Source organism: Nothobranchius furzeri, chromosome 11, assembly GCF_043380555.1.
Source record: "Nothobranchius furzeri strain GRZ-AD chromosome 11, NfurGRZ-RIMD1, whole genome shotgun sequence".
Classification (NCBI taxonomy): Eukaryota; Metazoa; Chordata; class Actinopteri; order Cyprinodontiformes; family Nothobranchiidae; genus Nothobranchius; species Nothobranchius furzeri.
The window spans coordinates 58762924-58782756 of record NC_091751.1 but is presented as its reverse complement, the minus strand read 5'-3'; the positions used below and the strand labels follow the sequence as shown (position 1 = coordinate 58782756).

Here is a 19833-nt window from a genome sequence, read left to right as displayed (position 1 = left end):
GTGTAAGGCTTCAAAAACATTTTTGTGATTTACGTTATAAAAAATAGATGAGTAATGATGAATTAAATGAAATACAGCTTTAGTTATTTTTTTTCAATAAAATCTCATAAAAAATAAAAGATGTGTGAATTACAACTTCAGCCAATTTGTGGACTTTAACAGACGTTTGGCAGATTAAAATCACGAGAGGTTTGATAACTTTACTGCTTCAATAAGCTTTGTTCTCCAGATCGATATGTTTATCCTCTAAGTTCAGGAATAATTAACTCATATTTAAGATTCAAGGACAAACGGGTTGCTGGTTTCCTATTCAGCAAAAGCATTTACAAAGTAGATAATTTTGCAGAAAACACCACAGCTGGTCTTTAATGTCTCCTGTTTAGGGACAGCGCAGCCACAGTCTGATGGAGTTTTGAGGGTGAGGCGGTCTAGGATTGAGTCCTGCCGCGTTTGAGTTGCTCATCAAAACAGCAGGACGCAGGACGGGTAGGGGTAGGAGGGCGTCTGGGGGCTCAGGCGTGACCAGCGCTGGCAGGTTGCCCAAAATCTGGACTCTGAAGAAAATGGCTACAGAGAGAATAAAGTTTATGAATAAAGTGTTACAAATGACAGAAATCTGCATGTAATTCCAAATTAGAGAGGACATCTTTTTGAGAATAATCTGAACTCACGTCCAGTGAAGACAAAGTGTTGGTGTCTGCTGACGTTCTGAGAGCCGGGCATGGACAGAGCAGAGGTGATGGGGGTTGGGAAGCCCATTAGAGAAACTTTGATGTTGATCTCTCCACTCAAAAGAAACTCTAACATAAGAAATGGAGACATCAGAATACATAATTTGACCACTGGGTTGCATAATGATCTTATGGATGAGGTTTTGTCCACTAACCAGTCTGAGGAGTAAACCGTCTGTCTGGGAAGCTCCTTGGATTCTCGATGCACGACTGAGTGCTTCCTGGTGGGAATATAAACCTCTGCAACAAGTCTCCTAAAGGTCATACAGGAGGAGCTCCGTTATTAGTGAACACTCGGCACCCCATCCATGCCTCAGGTGTATTTCATGTTCTAATCTGTAAAATTCAATCTTTGAAAATATTCAGTAAGCTTTAGGATACAAAGAGCCTCCTTTGCTCACCTTCTTTAAAGAAGAACACGGTCTCTGGCCCGGTGCTGGAGGCTGGCACTGCCAGCACAGCGCTGATGGTTCCAGTCAGACCTGGAAACTCGGAGGACAGAGGTTTGGGGTAGCCGGGCTCCATCACCATGTTCCCATCCAGACGCCAGTACTGGTCCCCCTAGAGAGGAGAAAAATTATATTTGTTGTTAAATGTGTGGATCTGTAATCCCAGAGTAAAGCTTCTGAAGTGATCATATTGTACTTCTCTTAGGCAAAAATTGAAAATGACTTCTAACGCAACACTTTGGACACTGCTGAGGACAAGTTTCATCAATCTTTTAAAGTTTCCATATTAAATCTGGCAAATTGACATGTTTTAAAACTACATCTTGTCTCATTCACACAAATAAATTCAGCAGTCGTTCAACATCAATCAAAGGAGGCAAAAAATCTGACACTTAAGGAAAACAGAATGTAGGATCTATGTTTATATTGACACTTTCAATAATAAAAATCAGAGATTAAATGAGCTGATTATTTGTTGGGGGAAATGTAAATTTGTTCATATTTACATTCTTATAAGCTCCATTTTCAGGTTTTAATAACGTAAGCTAGGGAAATAAGACAAGCTGAAAATGATGACATCATAGCAGCGAATGACTGAGTTTGGGCACCAGCAGACAAACGAAGATGAACAAAAGCTACTACGGGGCATGATCTCATAGTTATAGGTTTACCTTAATAATGTAGGTGTTCCCATTACAGTTGTGGCGAGTAAAGACGGTGCCAATGGGAGAGGAGATGCCCAGGGTCTCTGTGATGTTCTGTGGACGACCAACGGAGCGCCTGATGGGGTCGACTGACCAAAAAAACTCACCTGCAGAACCAGGATGTGTTAAAAACTGATCTAACAATAAACCATGGGAAAATCTGTGTGGTATTCAGAATCTCTGCAACAAAAAAATAAGTCATAAAGAAAGCTATAAAATCAACCTTTAAATATCAGGATGGTTCCATTACTGAGGGCTGTCAGTCCGTTGATGGGAGAATCACTGCACAGGTTCACGTCCTGCAGGACCCCTGCATTAAAACAAAAGAAACACCTAAATTAGTGGAAAATCATCAAACAGATCACTCTTCACACCAACCAGTACCTGATCCATCTAATCCTCCATCTCCAAGAGTGAGACCCAAAGGCTGGGGCAGGGTGCTGGATCCAGAAGCCGCTGGACCACCAAAACCTGTACATTAAAATTGATGTAGTCGTATTTACGCTCATGAGTTTAGTCTTAAGCTAAACCAGGAATCAGACTGAAAATCAAAAACACAAAAGCATCTCTGCAGATTTTACTTTCACTTGGTCCAAATGGGTTGATTCCCCCAGGGAACACCACCAGGTGGATGTCCTGTTTACCCCCGTCATCTCCAGGGGTGGACGGTCTCACAGAGCTGCCCAGAGCTGGAGCACTGTTACTGGGCAGATGCTGGTAATGATGAGTCCCATGAGGAGAGAAGGGCAGTGGCTGGAGGCCAGTAAGGACTTTACTCCCACCTACAAGAAAAAATAAATAAAGAGCTTTCAGGTCAGGAACTTAGTAGAGTTTATGATAAATGAAGAACTCCTGGCAGGAAGTGAACGTGAACCGTGTTGATGATTTGTTCCAGCTGGAGGAGCAGGACCAGAAGACGGGTGAGAGAGGACCAGTCTATTGTGACACCGAGCTCCTGGAAGCTGTGAGCAGCGGCTCCTTGCTACGTGTAAAAATACATCAGAATGACAAAAGGAAGGCACCGACAGACCGTTACCATGGTGTTTCATGTTTTACCTGGGTGCCATTCCTCACTTTCACTGTTGGATCTTCTACGGTTCCTGTCTGGTTTCCAGACTCCTGACAAAGATCAGCAAATATACTTTTAAAAAAAGATAAATACAAGCAACCATGGAATAAATTATTATTAGAGTGAGACCATGAACAAAAATGTATATCTGTGCAAACTATCACCAAAGCAGACATTTTCACCCATTTTATTCAGAATCATAACGCTAATGCATCTGCAGATATTATGATTTATAAAAAAAAAAAAAAAAAAAAGATTATTCTGTAAGACCCGGCATTACAAATATTTGTCTGATTGTTGTTCTACGCTCCTATATGTCATTTTTAAAGGAGCATTTGTATCAGTAGATTTGTCTGATGAACCTATAAATGCCTGCTATGAAAGAAAAAATTAACTAGCTTTTAGTTTTTAGTGAAAACTGCAGAAAAGCTACAATCAAAGAGAAGGTGTATGCTAACTTGAGACTGTTGTCCGTCGAGACTGGAGGCTCCCAGGTTGTGAGACGGGCACAGTGGCATCTGTGGAGAGAAACGATGATGATGTCAGAGTGGCACAGTCACAAAGAAAGGTAGACTGCAGTTAGGATTTCTGGGACATTGGACTAAAAGCTGTGGACGTTTACCACAGTGGAGCCTGTAGTCTTGACAGCAGGTGTTGAACTGGATGCAGAGTGGATCACACTCACACAGCAGACCCCTCCTGAAGGTCTCACCACAGCGACCGCGACAAGACTGAGCTGATATCAAACACAACATCCAAAATCACGAAGGCCATTCTCAGATCTCTACACTGAAGAAACAAGGTCGGTCATAAGTCCTCCAGGGCCACCTTTTTTTAACCAGTAGCATCAACGACACTGATGATGATAGCTGCAAAGTGTTAAAAAGACTTTGAAAAATGTCTTTAGGTACAGTTTAAGACTAAAGGTTGAAACATCTGTTACATATCATCAGATATTATTGCTTTTTAGCTGGAAAAGGGAACATAAAAAACTAGTCGCACATCTTAATAAAACAAATGTAACCTAGTCGTTTATTTGTGGAGTGAATTTTTCTAGAATTTTTTTTTTGTCTAAAAATAACAAAAAATGAAAATATGGGTTTGATCATACAAATGCCTTGTAGAAATCTATGGAAGAGGATTGGGGCCACTAGAAAAAATAAAATAAAAAGAAGAAAAGAAAGAGAATTCTAACTTTTTTCTCAGAATTCTGACTTTGATGATTCAGATCAAAGTTTCAGAGAAAAATTTAAAAATTCTGAGATTAAAGTCAAATTTCTCTTTCTTTTAATTTTTTTCAATTCATTGACCCCAATCCTCTTCCGTAAAAACTAAATGGTGTTAAACTACTGAATACATTTATAACTACAGTCCTCAAAAATTAAAAACAAGTTTAAAATAATTTCATTTTATTAAAACAATTAATAAGCATTTTTAGAGAACAAAAAGTAACATACAAACGCTAGTTTTTTTTGTGTTCTACAACTCGTGGTTGTATTTTTTTAAATTTAATAAAAATCTTGTTTTAATGAATAAGCTGCACTTTTAGGGCATAATAGATCTGTATCTTTGTGTAAAACTGACTGTATTTGATCTGATTTACCAGTGATACAAGTAGCCTGGTAGTCTGGGCAGCACTCATTGTGCCGTATGCAGTTAGAGTCACAGGTACACTGCTGACCTCTGGTAAACACCTCACCACAACGACCAACACAGCTGCCTGAGGACAGAAGTTAAATTTTAAAGTAATTTTTGCTCATTTAACCGCAAAAAGTAAAACCCTTCCTGTTGTTTATCAGTATAATGTACATCAACTATTTAAGCAACATAAATGTAACCTTTTAATACTAATTCTAATTCATTATGTAGTAAAATGCATCAGAAAGGGGACGGATTTGAATGAAATCCCGTGTGTTAGAACTTACCTGGCCCAGCAACAGCTGCAGCAAAAGCTGCAAACGTACCGATCAGGAGAAAACCCAGGTTCTTCATCCTTTTCTTCATCTGACACTATTAACAGCATGTCTGTTGGTCTTTTATAGCAAATGAAAACATGACGTTTGGTAAAAAAGAGGCACTCAGACAGGACACTTTAAATTAGCATCACAAGCACACACCCACTGACCAATTAAACATTGAACAGATGCTTTAAAACTTCAGTAAACAGCTTCCTACTCATGGTGACTTATTTATGAGGACTAACACCCAAGAAGATTCATTATTTTTACATCTGACAGAGGTCAATCTTTCCAGAAAATGTAATAAATCTGATTGATGTCTTTTGAAAATGAACACTCTGCTCGTGATTCGGTGACTCCACTCTGACCTGCTGCCCTTTGGTCACAATTTCATTTCCAGCAGCTCAAAGAATAGGGTGCTTGAGCCAAAACTGATGTCATGTGGTTTTGACCGTTTTTGTGGTTTTAATTGTTCAGTTAAGTCATAAAAAGTGTCTCCGTGTGGGTGATTTTCACAGGGAGGAGATAAACAACCCCAGAGAGAGGGGAAATAAATTCACGGGGTCAACATCAGGAGACTTTACCTTATTAAAGTGGACACACACAGCTAAGGGGTGACTTCAGGACTACTCTATGAATTTCCTTGAGTGGTACAGACATGAATCTGATTGATCATCTCAGGAGAGATTTAAAATGCCAGCATTAACGTTTCTGATGGAGATGCTACCAAGCTCGTGGTATCAGTGCTGACAAAGGTGCATCAACAAAGCATGTTACTCACGCACATGTGATTCCTCAGTTTTTTATTTTTAATAAGTTTGATAAAATCTCAGACTTTCCCCGTGTTGTGGTTATGGGATGTTGTGTGTGGATTTTTGAAAAAGCCATGAGAAAATGTGGGGAAAATGTTCTCTATAAACACTTTCTGGATGCACCGTATTGATCCAACGACCAAAACTTAGAAAATAGAAGTTTTTAATTAAAAGAAGAAGACGCCGGGGCGTGGTTTCATTTTTAAAGATTTTAGATTGACTCTCAGTAATAAGTACCTCAGAATACCCACTAAGGTAAATCACCAACATTTATATTTTGAGTATCCTGTGTATTTTGTAATTTATTTGTTTATTTCCTTTTTTGATCTAATGACTTCTACGGATGGAAGAAAATTTTACTTGAAAAATATTTAACCTTTGACAGCTGCGGCCAGCAGATCTGCTACTGGTGTGTACACTTTGAGTAAAATCCATACTGTGGTACTCAGCAGGTCACTGAGCTGTTTGAGTGGTAAACAAATGTCGTAATGTAACCACAACCCAACAGACAGCATCCCAGTTACATAAACCCGTCGTCTAACAGCCTGAAAATGGTTTGCTGAAAGTCTTACAGACCATCTGGTAGAACAACTGAACAAACACACACCAACACACCCAGTTATGTCCCCATTCACCTGCTGGAACTCTGTGTTGTTTATATTTGCCTATTTTCTAACAGTCAATTATGTTTGTTCAGCAGCCCTCTAATGAGAGGGGAGTAGTCCCAGCAGGGTGTTGTACTGGTCAGATGGTTAGATTAAAGAAACTCATAAAGCTTTATTAGAACCCCACACAGTGACCAGACAGTGGGCCGAAACACTGGCGGGCCATTCAGAACGCCACACACACACACACACACACACACACACACACACACACACACACACACACACACACACACACACACACACACACACACACACACACACACACACACACACACACACACACACACACACACCAGACAGACATGATGTGTTTAAAGAGAGTCTGGAAACTACAAACATGACAGAAAGACGAACAGAGATTCTTTCAACTGTTGCTTTAATTGTTGCTCTTTTAATGCAGCCGACAAAGTCAGACTGTTCATGAGAGAAAACAAGATCATCATTTACTTTATTCAGCTTTACTGTGTGTGGTCAGTGTGGACTACAGACTCACATTACCTCACGTCTTTGGTATTTTACTCTATTTCCTCTCTTGTTTTCTTTATTTCATTATTATAACTTTATAGAGACTTTCATGGTTTTATATTTCTAATGTGGTGAGAATGACTTCTTTTTGTTTATATTGAATATTTTTGGTTAAATGTAACCTTCAGCATAATTGAATAAGCATATTGTGGCATCTGTAACTTGTTCCTGTTTTTAAGATTTTACGTTTTAGCATGATGGAATCTTCCAATCAGGTTTCAATCACTTATTTTATTAACATGTTTAAAACAACTTTCATTGATCAAAGCCCTGTACAATTTTTAAAATGTGAACAATACCTCATAAAGCAATCAAATGCCACGTGAAAGGATACAAACAGATAGAAATAAAATCAAAAGCATCGTGAAATCAAGCAGTCTTAAAAATTTGTTAGTTTAATATGTTGCTGTGTGAAATTAATTTTTTTTCTGATTTCCTGATTGGCAGATATATAAAATCCTATTTACTCGTTTTTTTAGTCATTTCATCTTCTCAACTAGTAATCATCATAAGGCATCATATTTCTTATAAATATTTAATACTGAGATAAAGAAAAAATGTTATGCAACTAGCTGGGTTCAAGAATCTAAACGAGTTCAATTATTTATGGATTGAAATCTTTAAATATTTTCAGAAATGAAAAGTTTTTAAACGTAACTAAAGGAGATTTTTTGTTATGTTTTTCAAGGCTGGAACAGAAGAATCTAACCATGTTTCCGTACGACACCATTTTAAAGACGAACCAAAAACCACAGGACCGCAGTTGTACGTCGATCTTGTATTTTTTTTAGTATTTTACTGCGCTGAACAGTAATTGTTGATGCTTTTTTTTATTATTAAGAACTGTAAACAGCTGAAGCTGGAAGAACGAGGTTAGCTAACTGGCCGCGTGACTGCGTGACTTCGTGGGTTCTTGACACATTGTGAAAACTGGGTGAGTTCAGTCAGTTTTTTCTTTTTTTTTTTGAATTATTAAAGATTAATTAAGTTTTTAAAACAATCTAGCAAACCCTAATAATAAATTAAAGGTACACTTGTAATTATAAGTGTTTCAGCAATATTTCAAATGAAGGTCGACATTTTGGCAAGTTGTCATGACTGAATGAATGTTAGTTAGATTAATAAGGTTATGATGAAGCACCCAGCCTGCAAATTTTATTTTTTTGCCCTGAAATAATTTGAGTGGTTTTAGGAAGTGAAATGTATACTTTTGTGTTTTTCAATAATGTTTTTCTTGAATAAATGTTTATGTGTGCTCATAGCGTATCTACACAAATGTTAAAACCCTTAACAAACGCTCTTATTTTTTTGGCCAACAGTAGTGAAAAATAACTGATACTGTGCTATATGTAACCAAGGTTTAGGAGAATTCTGTTTTTATATAAAATATCATTCCATTAAAATGTGCTTAAATAATTATATCTGACATAAATTAATTGAGGAAAAACCATCAAGTACGTCATTTATTGATAAACTGTCAAATAAATAAGACTTCATTGATTAAAAACTGCTATTTAATAGAATTTCTGTCGAAATATGGTGTTACTACGTTTCCCATGATCCCTCGAGAGAACCCGACCAATTGGAAAAATACCTTGCTTAATTCAAATGTGGTGATTAAACTTCCTGAGTTGAAAATTGGCAAATTTAAATTAGGTGAACAAAAATGTAATAACAAAGTACTTGGAAGTGCCGTAAATCCTCTAATACAGGCCTGTATTCAATGAACGGCCGGGTCTCATATTTTGGCCGGTGTCGAAGTCGGCGGAGGTGAATAATGGCCGGTCTCTTATTGTGGCCGGGTGGAATGTGGTAACAAGCAAGTACGGGGGGCGGTTGTGTCATCGTCTCACTTTTGATTTGCCAGTGATAGACCGCGAGGGTAACTTTAACCGTGCAGAGATGACGAGGAGGCGAAAATTTGATATTGTAGCGACCCCGAGCGTCTCAGCGGCAGGTTTATAGTCCCCAGATCAACCAGCAGGAGGAAGCAGAGGTTCACACAGACCTTTATTGGGATTTTTCTTCAACAGTTTGTAACGCTACAGACACCAATCCTCTTATCACGCTCCTACCACACAAGAGTCACGGTGTCAGTTAACCATGCTAATTCAACCCGCTCCACAGAACACACATCACCTTCCCTGTGGCTTACATTAGCATAACACTCACACAACACGCAAATCAACACATAGGAACTAGCAGAATGATAGGAAACACATATAACACAATACCCAGAATGCACCTGGCTTACAACCCCAGCCAGGTCATTACAATATCAAGTTCAAAGAGAACGTGCGCTGCAGAACACTGGGGAGCAATAGTCAACTTCACTATAGTGACTTTTTATGCCTGTCATCGACTAGTCGCTGTCACGTGATAATGACCGGCAAGATGCAGCCCTTGGAAAAGACAGCAGCCTGCTGTCAGCAGGTGACAAGCTCCTGCGCTCAGGGGGGGGGGGGGGGGGGGCAACGCGCTGTGCCAGAGCGTCGGTACTGACACGCGACACTGACATGTCTTTTATTTGCGCCTGATACGCTTCGCTGTGGAGCGGGGCGCATCACCTTGTCATCCGGTGACGCACCGATCACTGATGCGGCCACCAAGCAGCGAGCACTCCGCTGTTTTTGCGGTTGGTAGATCTGCGTCCTGAGCACGGCCACAGTAACATTATCAAATCAGGTGTCGCCACCTCAAAAACTAATTTGACACGCGATCGTTCATGTTGGTTCATTTCCTTTAATGTTTTCTGTCTTTTATTTGTGTCTGATGTGTTTCACTGTGGAGCGGGGCGCATTACCTTGTCATCCGGTGATGCACCGATCACTGATGCGGCCACCAAGCAGCGAGCACTCCGCTGTTTTTGCGGTCGGTAGATCTTTTAGACTTGCAGTTCAAAGGTAACTCATAGGGTGAATATATATGAACCCAGGTAGCAGTTTTTCTTTAGGATTGAGAGGAGATGCAGGAAGATAATAAACAGACAGGACAGAAAAGTGGTCAAATAAAAACAAGTTAATTTTTGTACCTGGTGGTTGCAACAAACAGACACCATTGAAGGTAATCAGAAGTGAGGAACAGAAAATGAAATAATTATTTTAATGTTTAGAGCAGCAGGAACTCCAAGAGGCTGCAGGCGCATCAGTGAGTTTGCGGCCGCTGCGCAAGGGGAGGGGGGGGATGGCTGAAGCAGAAACTACCGTTGTTAAAAGAAATGTGTTTAACTTTGAAAATGTGGGCGCAATTTTAACTGTCAAAAACTCCAGCGAACCATTAGTTCATTTTGCTCAAGTAGAAATAGAGGCCTGCCTCTAATTCTGGCCCTCCTTCCAATAAAGGCCTGGAGCTTGATGAGCTTGAGTCAAATACAGGCCCGGGCCTGTATTAGAGGATTTACGGTATGTTAAAAATAGTTATTCTATGATATTGACAAATCAAAGAAAATAAAAATCACAGGAAAGGAAACTACATTAATAAAGCCATATTGCAGCTATCTTGAATGGCCAATTGCACCCAAGTTGAAAGAAATTCAGTTCAAAATAATACATAATATCAATCCTGCTGCCGAAACATTAAGAAAAAGATTTAATTTTGAAGTGAACCAGTGTGTCTTTTGTACGACAGAATGTGAAACTATTGAGCACCTTTTCTTCTCGTGTTCAGTAACAACTGATTTTTGGGAGGATGTTTATCGATTATTAAATATTGAGAGAAATGATGTATGGCTTAACAAATCTAAAGTGTTGATCTACATGGATGCTCTGCCAAAAAAGATGTCCAAAATGGTGAACATTATTTTCATCATGGGAAAATACCATACACATAAAACTAAATGGAAAAACAGCAAGCCTAACATTAACCATTTTGAAAATGAAATAAAACAATTTATAACATCTCTAAAAGTATTATCAGAAAATAACCAATCTATAACTGAGTTGTACGAAACAATGTCTGAGTTTCTTGTTCTTTAAATTACAGTCCAATGAATCAAACATGTTTGAAATATAATGCTGAAATATCAACCTCTGAACATTTTTTGTTTGTTGATGATATTTTATTTTTATTTTATTATTATTTTGCATCACAATTTATTTTATGGTGTAGTGTCATATGGTAATTGTTGCAAGTTCTAAATGTAATTTTTATTTTCCTCAACTGAGGTCATTTGTGTTCGCTTATTCTTCAGTACGTTGAATATAGGTTACATTGTAAACTGAATGTATGTGAAAACCAGATTGAAATAAAGTTTAAAATGTACTGCAATGCCCATTTTAAGCCGGCAGATGGCGTTATCTGCCCCGATTGCAATGACAATATAGAGAAATCTAACAGTTTATCTCTTTTTATTCTACAATCCACATTGGTAGCAGTTGTCATAAATTATTTCAGAGATTCAGAACTGCTCTGGCGCTCCCCATCTGCCTCTGGTGCTCCCCTGCTTCCTGACTCCGTACCGGAGGCCGGTGACAGGTCTTCAACCCGGAAGTGTCCGTGGATCTTCCACTAAAGCTGTCACGGATTCGTCTGGGGGAGCAATAAAAATTATGGAAAAAATAAATAACGCTTCTGATTGCATTACATTACGTTTCAAATATTTTCGGTGACAGCCTTGTGTTTTTTTTTTAATAAAGTAAAAAAAAAAACGTTGGCATAATGAGGCCTGTGATGCAATAAGTGCTGCAATTACTGTCACTACAGCCAGTGGCAGCCGCAGGTACCGTGGCAGCCTTTGCCAACTTTGGCAGGTACCGTGGCAGCAGTGGCAGGTACCACTGAAAGCCGTGGCACCACCCGGAAGTGTCAGAGCTGCCACTGCTACAAATCGCCCCTGCTGTCTTTCACTTGACGGTGAGTGAGATGTAATAAATTTAGGTTATGGGACGTTAATATATATATATATGTATATAACGACCTTAGAGTGAAAGAAATAAGGTGTAAAAGCTGACGTGATGGGGAAAATTGGTGAAAAGAGTGGTTAGCACCTGGCTAGGGTGCTAAGTTAGCCTAGTTTTTCCATTAGCTGGAAAATGGAACTTAAGTGTGTTGTAAAACTTTTTTTAAGGTGTATTCAGTTCAGCTGAAGAGAGAAACAGACTATTTTGATTGTGACTGTCAGAATGTGACTGATGTAAAATGTTAGTATAATGGAGATGTGTTAGGATGTTTTTCCTTGTCATGGATGAGTTGAAATCAATTTTTGGTGCGCTCCTGTTTTGATACCGGTACAGACAGGCAGCCGATAGCACATGAATGACTGTAATATCTGTAAATTGGTTGAATGTGTGATTACTGTGAGGTATCTCTGATCTTTGATGTGTGTTATATTAATTTATATAGAAACCATCACTGGTTCTATGATGATCCCTAGTGCTAAATTAGCATCAAGCTGATGTAATAAGATTTGGTGAATGTTGCACTTTAGTGTGTAATTGTAATTCTACATTATACATATCAGAATTCACTTGTAGTGAAATTGAATTGGGAGGGTATAAATTGGAATATTTAATATCAGATGGATAAGATAATTATTGGATGGAATATATGAGAAAAATGATGTGATCGTAATAAACTGTAATGTAAGCTTCAGTAGGCGCATGGGCAGAATATCTTGCCCTCCAGTCAGAACCCGAAAACACCACCAGTAGGCAACGACTTATAAAACGATACACTTTATTACACACTCAACAATAAGACACAATAATAAAACACTATGGCCCTCATCATAAAACCAGCTGTCCAGCATGAGTAACACAAGCAGCGGTACTTAGCTGTCTCAGATGCTGTGACCCCCCTCCCCGGGGTCTGAGCTTCCAACGCCCTGGGGTGCAGCTTGCGAGGACAGCGGGTAAGTCCACAGCATAAGTCCAACTACCAGAGTCCGTGGCGGCAGATATCGGCGTGGTCTTGGCATCCACTATGCCCAGCCCTCGCTGCCTAAAGAAGGCGACAAGCCTTCCCTCCTAACATTGGAATGCTGTACACCTGCTTAACTGTCTTCATCGCCGGCAGCCCTAACCGGCTGCGAACGACCCCACCCCCCAAAGTCAGATGCCACAATGACAGGTCGACCACGCACACATCTCGGTAGACCTGTCACCCTTTTATCCTCCCTGGCCTCGTTATCCGTAACGAGGACCAGCCGGTGTCCAATCACCACACCCTCAGAGCCCGGCAGCTTCCGTCTTCTGTCTATCACACTCTCCCCCTCTTTGTCCTGAAGGACTCACCCTCGAGTCCTAGACCTCCACATGATAATCCTTATAGCAAGCAGGGGGCCTCCTCTGACGAACCACGAGTTGCTCCACAGCTCCAGGTTCCTCGACCGTCCCAGGGATACGTCCTCCTGATCCTCTTCCAACCGCACCCCCTCGAGCAGCCACTCCATATAATGGGGCAGGGTTGCTTGAATCACTGGAGCCCCTCATCTCTGACAACCGTTGAGCACTCCAGCTGGTGTCCTCCCAGGTGGCATCCGGTTGCCGGTTGGTGGCATCCGGCTGATGAACCACCCGCTGTTCCGCAGCTCCACGTCCGTCAACCTCCCCAGGAAGACGTCCTTCCGGTCCTCCCACAGCAGCACCCCCTCGAGCAGCCTCTCCACGTGATGGGGCCGGGTCACTTGCGTCGCCAGAACTGCTTGTCTCTGCAGACCGTCGATGAACCCTGCTGGTATCTTCCCAGGCGGCATCCCGTTGACGCAGCCTCTGTCCTGCTCTCTCTCGAGACCCCACAGCCAGCGGTGCTGCAACTGTTGAAAGAGAAGTGCATGGCTTAAGTCGGTTGAAGTGAATCACACTCTCAGGACCCCCCTCAATGGGTACCAGCCTCTATAGCACATCTGTCACCCGCTCGAGAACCCTAAATGGTCCTCTATGCCGTCTCTGAAGCCTGGGACCCCCCCCCCCCCCCGCCTCCTCAGCTTATTTCGGACCCACACCAATTCACCTTCCGCGTAGAACCGGTGGGAGGCCCTAAAGTCATATGCCCTCTTTTGTTGCGCCGAGACTCTGCCCTGATGGCGTTTCACCGCATCCACCATCGTAGTGAATGTTTCCTTCAGCCTCGTCACATACTTGTCTACCGAGGCAAAGGCTTCACCTATCCTGGCCTTCCAAGTACCCAGCATTTCCTCCTACAGGGGTCTCAACAACAGAGAGGGGGGCGGGCATTTGACCCACTGTACGTGCCCCCTCTAGTTTCCCTGAACATAAGGACAGTCCCGACGTATATGCCGGTTACAACCACACTCCCAGCAGCCTCCCAACCTCCCATTTCCTTTTTTCCGGGAATATTCTTGACTAGGCTGCAAGTTTGTGTTCTGAGCGTCATGGTGGGGACTAGATGCAGCAGGTACAGACAGTGTGTGCACCACATTCTGGAGGGATTTCATCTCCTGTCTCAAGCTCTCAACCACCCCCATTAGCGAAGTAATGCTTTCATCATCAGCATCTTTCTCAGCTATTCCTCTCACTCTTGCGTCAGATACTGAGCTGGTCTCCAAACCCTTAATGAGCTCAAGCTCCGCCGCCGTGTTGATGGCTGCTTCAAGTGACGCAGGCTTGGCACTGCGTAAACTCACTCTCATGTCCCCATTCCCCACATGAGCTATAAACTGATCTTTAGCCAACATGTATTGTGTGTTGGGATACGCTGTTGGACAAGCTTTAACAGCAGATCGTCGTAATGCCATCCCAAATTCACGGATACTCTCATTATGCCATCTACGTCGAGCGGAGAAAACAGCTTTATTCCAATCAACGCTGTCACACGGATTCAAACACCTCCCCATTTGCTCTTTCAACATGGCATAATTAGCTTTAACACTTCCCGACAATCCATTATAAACCTCTCGAGCCTTGTCAGACAACAGAAGACACATAAACTTCAACTTTAGGGGCTCATCCCAATTATTTACATCGGCTGCCATTTCAAATTATTCAGCCCAGTCTGCCCATTCACGGCCAACACCAGAAAAGCTCTCCGGCATAAAAATCGGCCGAGCCGCTGCGCTCGGGCTGATTTTCAGCTGATCTCAACGGAGAAGGTGTGTTATTTTCAGGTTCTGACATTCTGGATTGCTAGATCCCACTCCTGACACCAGTGTAATGTAAGCTTCAGTGGGCGCACGGGCAGAATATCTTTCCCTCCAGTCAGAACCCGAAAACACCACCAGTAGGCAACGACTTATAAAACGATACACTTTATTACACACTCAACAATAAGACACAATAATAAAACACTATGGCCCAAGCCCTCATCATAAAACCAGCTGTCCAGCATGAGTGACACAAGCAACGGTACTTAGCTATCTCAGATGCTGTGACCCCCCTCCCCGGGGTCTGAGCTTCCAACGCCGTCCAACGCCCCGGGGTGCAGCTTGCGAGGACGGCGGGTAAGTCCACAGCATAAGTCCAACTACCAGAGTCCGTGGCGGCAGATATCGGCGTGGTCTTGGCATCCACTATGCCCAGCCCTCGCTGCCTAAAGAAGGCGACAAGCCTTCCCTTCTAACACTGGAACGCTGTACACCTGCTTAACTGTCTTCGTCGCCGGCAGCCCTAACCGACTGCGAACGACCCCACCCCCCAAAGTCAGATGCCACAATGGCAGGTCGACCACGCACACATCTCGGTAGACCTGTCACCCTTTTATCCTCCCTGGCCTCGTTATCCGTAACGAGGACCAGCCGGTGTCCAATCACCACACCCTCAGAGCCTGGCAGCTTCCGTCTTCTGTCCATCATAAAACCTTTGGGTTTTTCTGGCCGATCTGCAGGTCAGGTTTTTTTAGTATTGGACAGATCCGGATAAAGAGCCTTGAACTTGCTCGGTTGAAGCATCCCTGTGAAGTCGCATCAGATCCTGGAACCTGAATCCTTAGAAGACTCTCAGCGGACGCTGGGTGGCGAGCCAGTGGAACCTCAGGACGGAAGAGGGTGTGGCACCCTTTCTTTTCCTCTGCCTGTGTGGTAGGACAATTGAACTGTTGCATTGGACACAAACCAGTGACAAGGGAAAAGAGAGAGAAAAAAAAGGGCCCCAATGATTGAAGGGTATTAAATTGGGTTTAATACTTTATTTTTACTTGTTAATGTACGTTTTGCCGGCCAATTGTAATTTATTTTTGTTCATTGTTCGGATGATCGGGTTGCACTACTGTGTTCAGATTGTCAACTGTGTTTTGTTATAATTGTTGACGACACATAAAGAAAAGAACTTACCTTGTGGCATTCATTCATATTTAAGTTCACCTTGGCTCTCCTTACGAATTTATATCTTCTGAGACTGGTCCAGAATCGTCTTTTATTATTAAATATATGTTACTCGGTTATTACATAGTTAGTAAAGGGTTACATATACTTTGGACATTTCCCTCTTATTCATTTTCATTTATTTTCCAGTTTACAAAGCACTGTAAATATCATCACTTAATTTAAAGAAAATAGGAAATTGATACAGAATTTTTCTCCTAAAAATAAATCTTTGACATATTTTATAAATAATTGATGTGTTTTATGTCTGTATGTGTCTACAGTCATGCTGCAGGTGGACTCAGGTGTGTACATCGGCTCGGTAGACGACCTGAATGACAGACAGATGTTGGCAGATGCGTCTGTGTCTCATATCCTGTCTCTGGACTCAGTGGACCCTGGTCCAATGCTTCCTGCTGATGGAAGCTTTGTTACAAAGTGGATAGATGTTTTAGATGACCCAACATCTGACCTCTTAAGTCACATGGACGCTTGCTTTATGTTCATTGATGAGGCTGTGAAAGGAGGTGGGGCTGCACTTGTTCATTGGTAAGGGTCAGAGGTGAACAATTATTTTTTTTCCATCACATTTCAACAACTTATTTTACATGATATTTATTTAAAAAAAAACTTAAAGTCATACCAAAAGTTCCATTATTCATCTTAATCTAACTTTATAGTCTATTTGTGTGTGATTTGTTGTTTTTCTGTACAGCCAGGTGGGGCGGAGTCGCAGTGCCACCATCGTGACCGCATATCTAATGAAGAGACACCAGCTGGGCTTCACTGAGGCTTACGATAGACTAAAAAGTGTCAAACGAGACGTTCAGTGAGTGTGTGTCTCTTTCTGGTCTGTCTGCTCTGCAAGTAAAATGAATTTTCCTTCGAAGGAGGGAGGGAGGGAGGGAGGGAGGGAGGGAGGGAGGGAGGGGGGGGGGAGGGAGGGAGGGAGGGAGGGGGAGAGAGAGAGAGAGAGAGAGAGGAGAGAGAGAGAGAGAGTCAGTCAAACAGACTGACATACCGGTGAGTATGATGTTTTTCAGGGTTAATAGTGGCTTTGAAGACCAGTTACGTCTATATGAAGCTATGAAGTGTGAAGTGGACACATCCAATCCTTCATACAAACAATACAGACTTCTCAAGATCAAGATCAAGAAATTCTCAGGTACACACACATACCAACACATGTGCACCCACTCAAATAAAAAGAAAATAACTGCCCAGGTCATATTTTAAATAGACTGTGTGACATTTACGTAAGTACTCACATTTCCTGTGTGTGTATGTGTGTGTTTGTGTGGGCATGCATTTGCGCATGTGTGTGTAGAGTTGAAGCGGGGTGCAGCAGAGTTGCCTAAGGAGATTTTTGCACTTGACCCTGACCTCTCCAGCTCTTCTGAAGTCTCCTATAGATGCAGGAAGTGCAGGTAAGTTGTGAAAAATTCCCACAACTGTTTAAAGTTTAGTTTATTTACTGTGTTGTTTAAAAGTTGCACATTTGAATGTGAAGCACAAGGTGTCGCTTGTATCAGAGGTCTCAGTTGCAGCTGCAGCTTTTAGAGATGAGATTAAACTTGATAATATATATAACAGGGTTCACAGATGAACATTCTCCCTCTTCTCTTCAGACGAACTCTGTTTCGTGGCTCTAGTATTCTCAGTCATCCTGTAGGGGAAGGAGCATCAGCCTTCAGTCACAAAAAGTTCAGTAACCTCACTGGTAAGAACACGTGAAAAGTAGAGTTTTAGTCATAATTTGGATTCTTTAATCAAATAATTCTAAAAAATGTTCTGGTTTTGATGGCTAATCTATTTATTTGTGAATAAATCCTGCATCATTAATCACACAGATTGACCTTGAAGCTTTGTAGATTGATCAGTTATAAAAGCCGTTGTTCTTTAGGAAACGCTCAGTGTACGTCATACTTTATTGAGCCGGTGCAGTGGATGAAACCATCCCTTCTTCGAGTCATGCATGGACAGGTAATACACACCTATAGTTACACACACACACACTGCGCTGTGCTTTTGGAAATGTTTACGATGAAACAAACTTTATTTGAAATCTTTCATACTAATATGCATGCATCGGTTATTTTATCCCCTTTTGACTCATGTCTGGCTATGTGTGTGTGTGTGTGTGTGTGTGCGCGCGTGTGTGTGTATGTGTATAGCTGCTCTGCCCAAAGTGCAGCTCCAAGCTGGGCTCATTCAGCTGGTGCGGATATCAGTGTTCATGCGGCCGCTGGGTCACACCTGCCTTCCAGCTTCATCATAACAGAGTTGATGAGATCCGACAAATCAAGATGCAGAAATAACACACACACACACACACACACACACACACACACACACACACACACACACACACACACACACACACACACACACACACACACACACACACACAGTCTCGGTTTATGGTGCAAAATGATTTCATTACAATAATGCATTTTGTACATTTTTATTATGTAAGGTGCCTGAATGTTACCTATGTCTGTAAATAAAAATATATCAGTAAAAACTGTAGTTAAATGTATTATTTTATCAGGGCACACGAGTCTGCTTCTCACCAAAATACCTAGTTAACAGATTTTTATTCGTTTGTTCATTGAAGTCTGGCAGTTTAATCAGACATTTGTCCAAATAGAAAGAAAATATTATTGGTACATTTTAAATAACAAATGTGGATGAATTCAGAGGTAGGAGTTCCACACCAGCCTCGGAGGGAATTTTGAAGGATTTATATTTAATTTTTTTTATTAGCGTTTGAATCTGAAAGACAGAAAACACACATCATTTCTTTGTGTGTGTGTGTGTTCCTATTCAGGGTAAAAGGAAGCTGGACTCTGGATGCACCTCTAGTCCATCACAGGGACACTTGGAGTCAAGCAACTATCCACAACAACACCTAATAATTTAAAGTTACTGAATAATCCAAAGCGAATGTTTGTGTTTTTAACCAATGACCAGCTGTTATTTGTTGCAATGATCATTTTTGTGCTACTTGCAGTAGCAGATAATGGCCACTAGACATCAGAGAAGCTCCATGCTCAGCTGCTGCTTCCTATTTCTGAAGCAAAAGTGAATTATTTTATCTGCAGCATCTCATGTTTTCACATATATATATATATATATATATATATATATATATATATATATATATATATATATATTACTTTAATTCAGTTTATGATGCAAAAGAAATGTCCACTTGTTGCTTAAAGAAAATGTTTGGGTCTTTCTTCTGAAGTCAAAGTTTGACTTGGTGTGTGACCTCATACGAAAGACTCGCTGGCCTTCTCATTGTAGTCCAGCTAGTCCACTCCTGAAAGACTCAAAATGAGGGTTTGCATAAAGAAAGAAGCAATATGGCTGCCCTTCTCCGATGACAGGAGGAGAGGAGTCACTAAATAATGAGGCATTTAAATGGAGATCCACGTGTATCTCGATGAGAAGAGGACAGATGGAACACAGAGGGTTAAACTATGTTGCTGATGAAAGTGTAGGATTTAATTGGGTCACTGCTGCAGGATCTACTGGTTTACAGAGGGAGAAATAATAACACTGAGAGAATACAAAAGGACAGGTTTACATGGAAGGTGCAGAAAACATTGAGCTAAATAAAGGATTTTCTGCACAATGATTCGGCTTCATTTATTTT

At 41.3% G+C, this 19833-nt stretch overlaps 2 protein-coding genes across 4 annotated transcripts; one reads left to right on the top strand and one right to left on the bottom strand.

The window, feature by feature from the left end:
• Nucleotides 1–242: 242 nt before the first annotated feature.
• On the bottom strand, nt 243–4978 carry prg4a (proteoglycan 4a). Its single transcript, XM_015957261.3, has 14 exons — nt 4879–4978; nt 4557–4673; nt 3576–3689; nt 3412–3471; nt 2941–3003; nt 2759–2866; nt 2466–2666; nt 2269–2355; nt 2108–2194; nt 1852–1991; nt 1133–1292; nt 887–985; nt 672–800; nt 243–567 (listed from the first exon to the last, which is right to left on the bottom strand). The coding sequence occupies exons 1-14, from the start codon at nt 4955–4957 to the stop codon at nt 380–382; spliced, it is 1632 nt and encodes a 543-aa protein (XP_015812747.1). The 5' UTR covers nt 4958–4978; the 3' UTR covers nt 243–379.
• Nucleotides 4979–7617: 2639 nt separating this feature from the next.
• On the top strand, nt 7618–18698 carry dusp12 (dual specificity phosphatase 12). Of its 3 annotated transcripts, XM_054738840.1 has the most exons (9): nt 7618–7681; nt 7758–7850; nt 16454–16718; nt 16885–16998; nt 17213–17334; nt 17497–17596; nt 17798–17889; nt 18073–18152; nt 18344–18698. In XM_054738840.1, exons 3-9 carry the CDS (start codon nt 16456–16458, stop codon nt 18485–18487), a joined length of 915 nt encoding a protein of 304 aa, XP_054594815.1. In that variant the 5' UTR covers nt 7618–7681; nt 7758–7850; nt 16454–16455; the 3' UTR covers nt 18488–18698. The 3 variants fall into 3 exon arrangements, with proteins under 3 accessions (XP_054594815.1, XP_054594783.1, XP_054594793.1); XM_054738808.2 differs by having other exon boundaries at nt 7681–7850; XM_054738818.2 differs by lacking the exons at nt 7618–7681; nt 7758–7850 and adding an exon at nt 11598–11767.
• Nucleotides 18699–19833: the final 1135 nt, after the last annotated feature.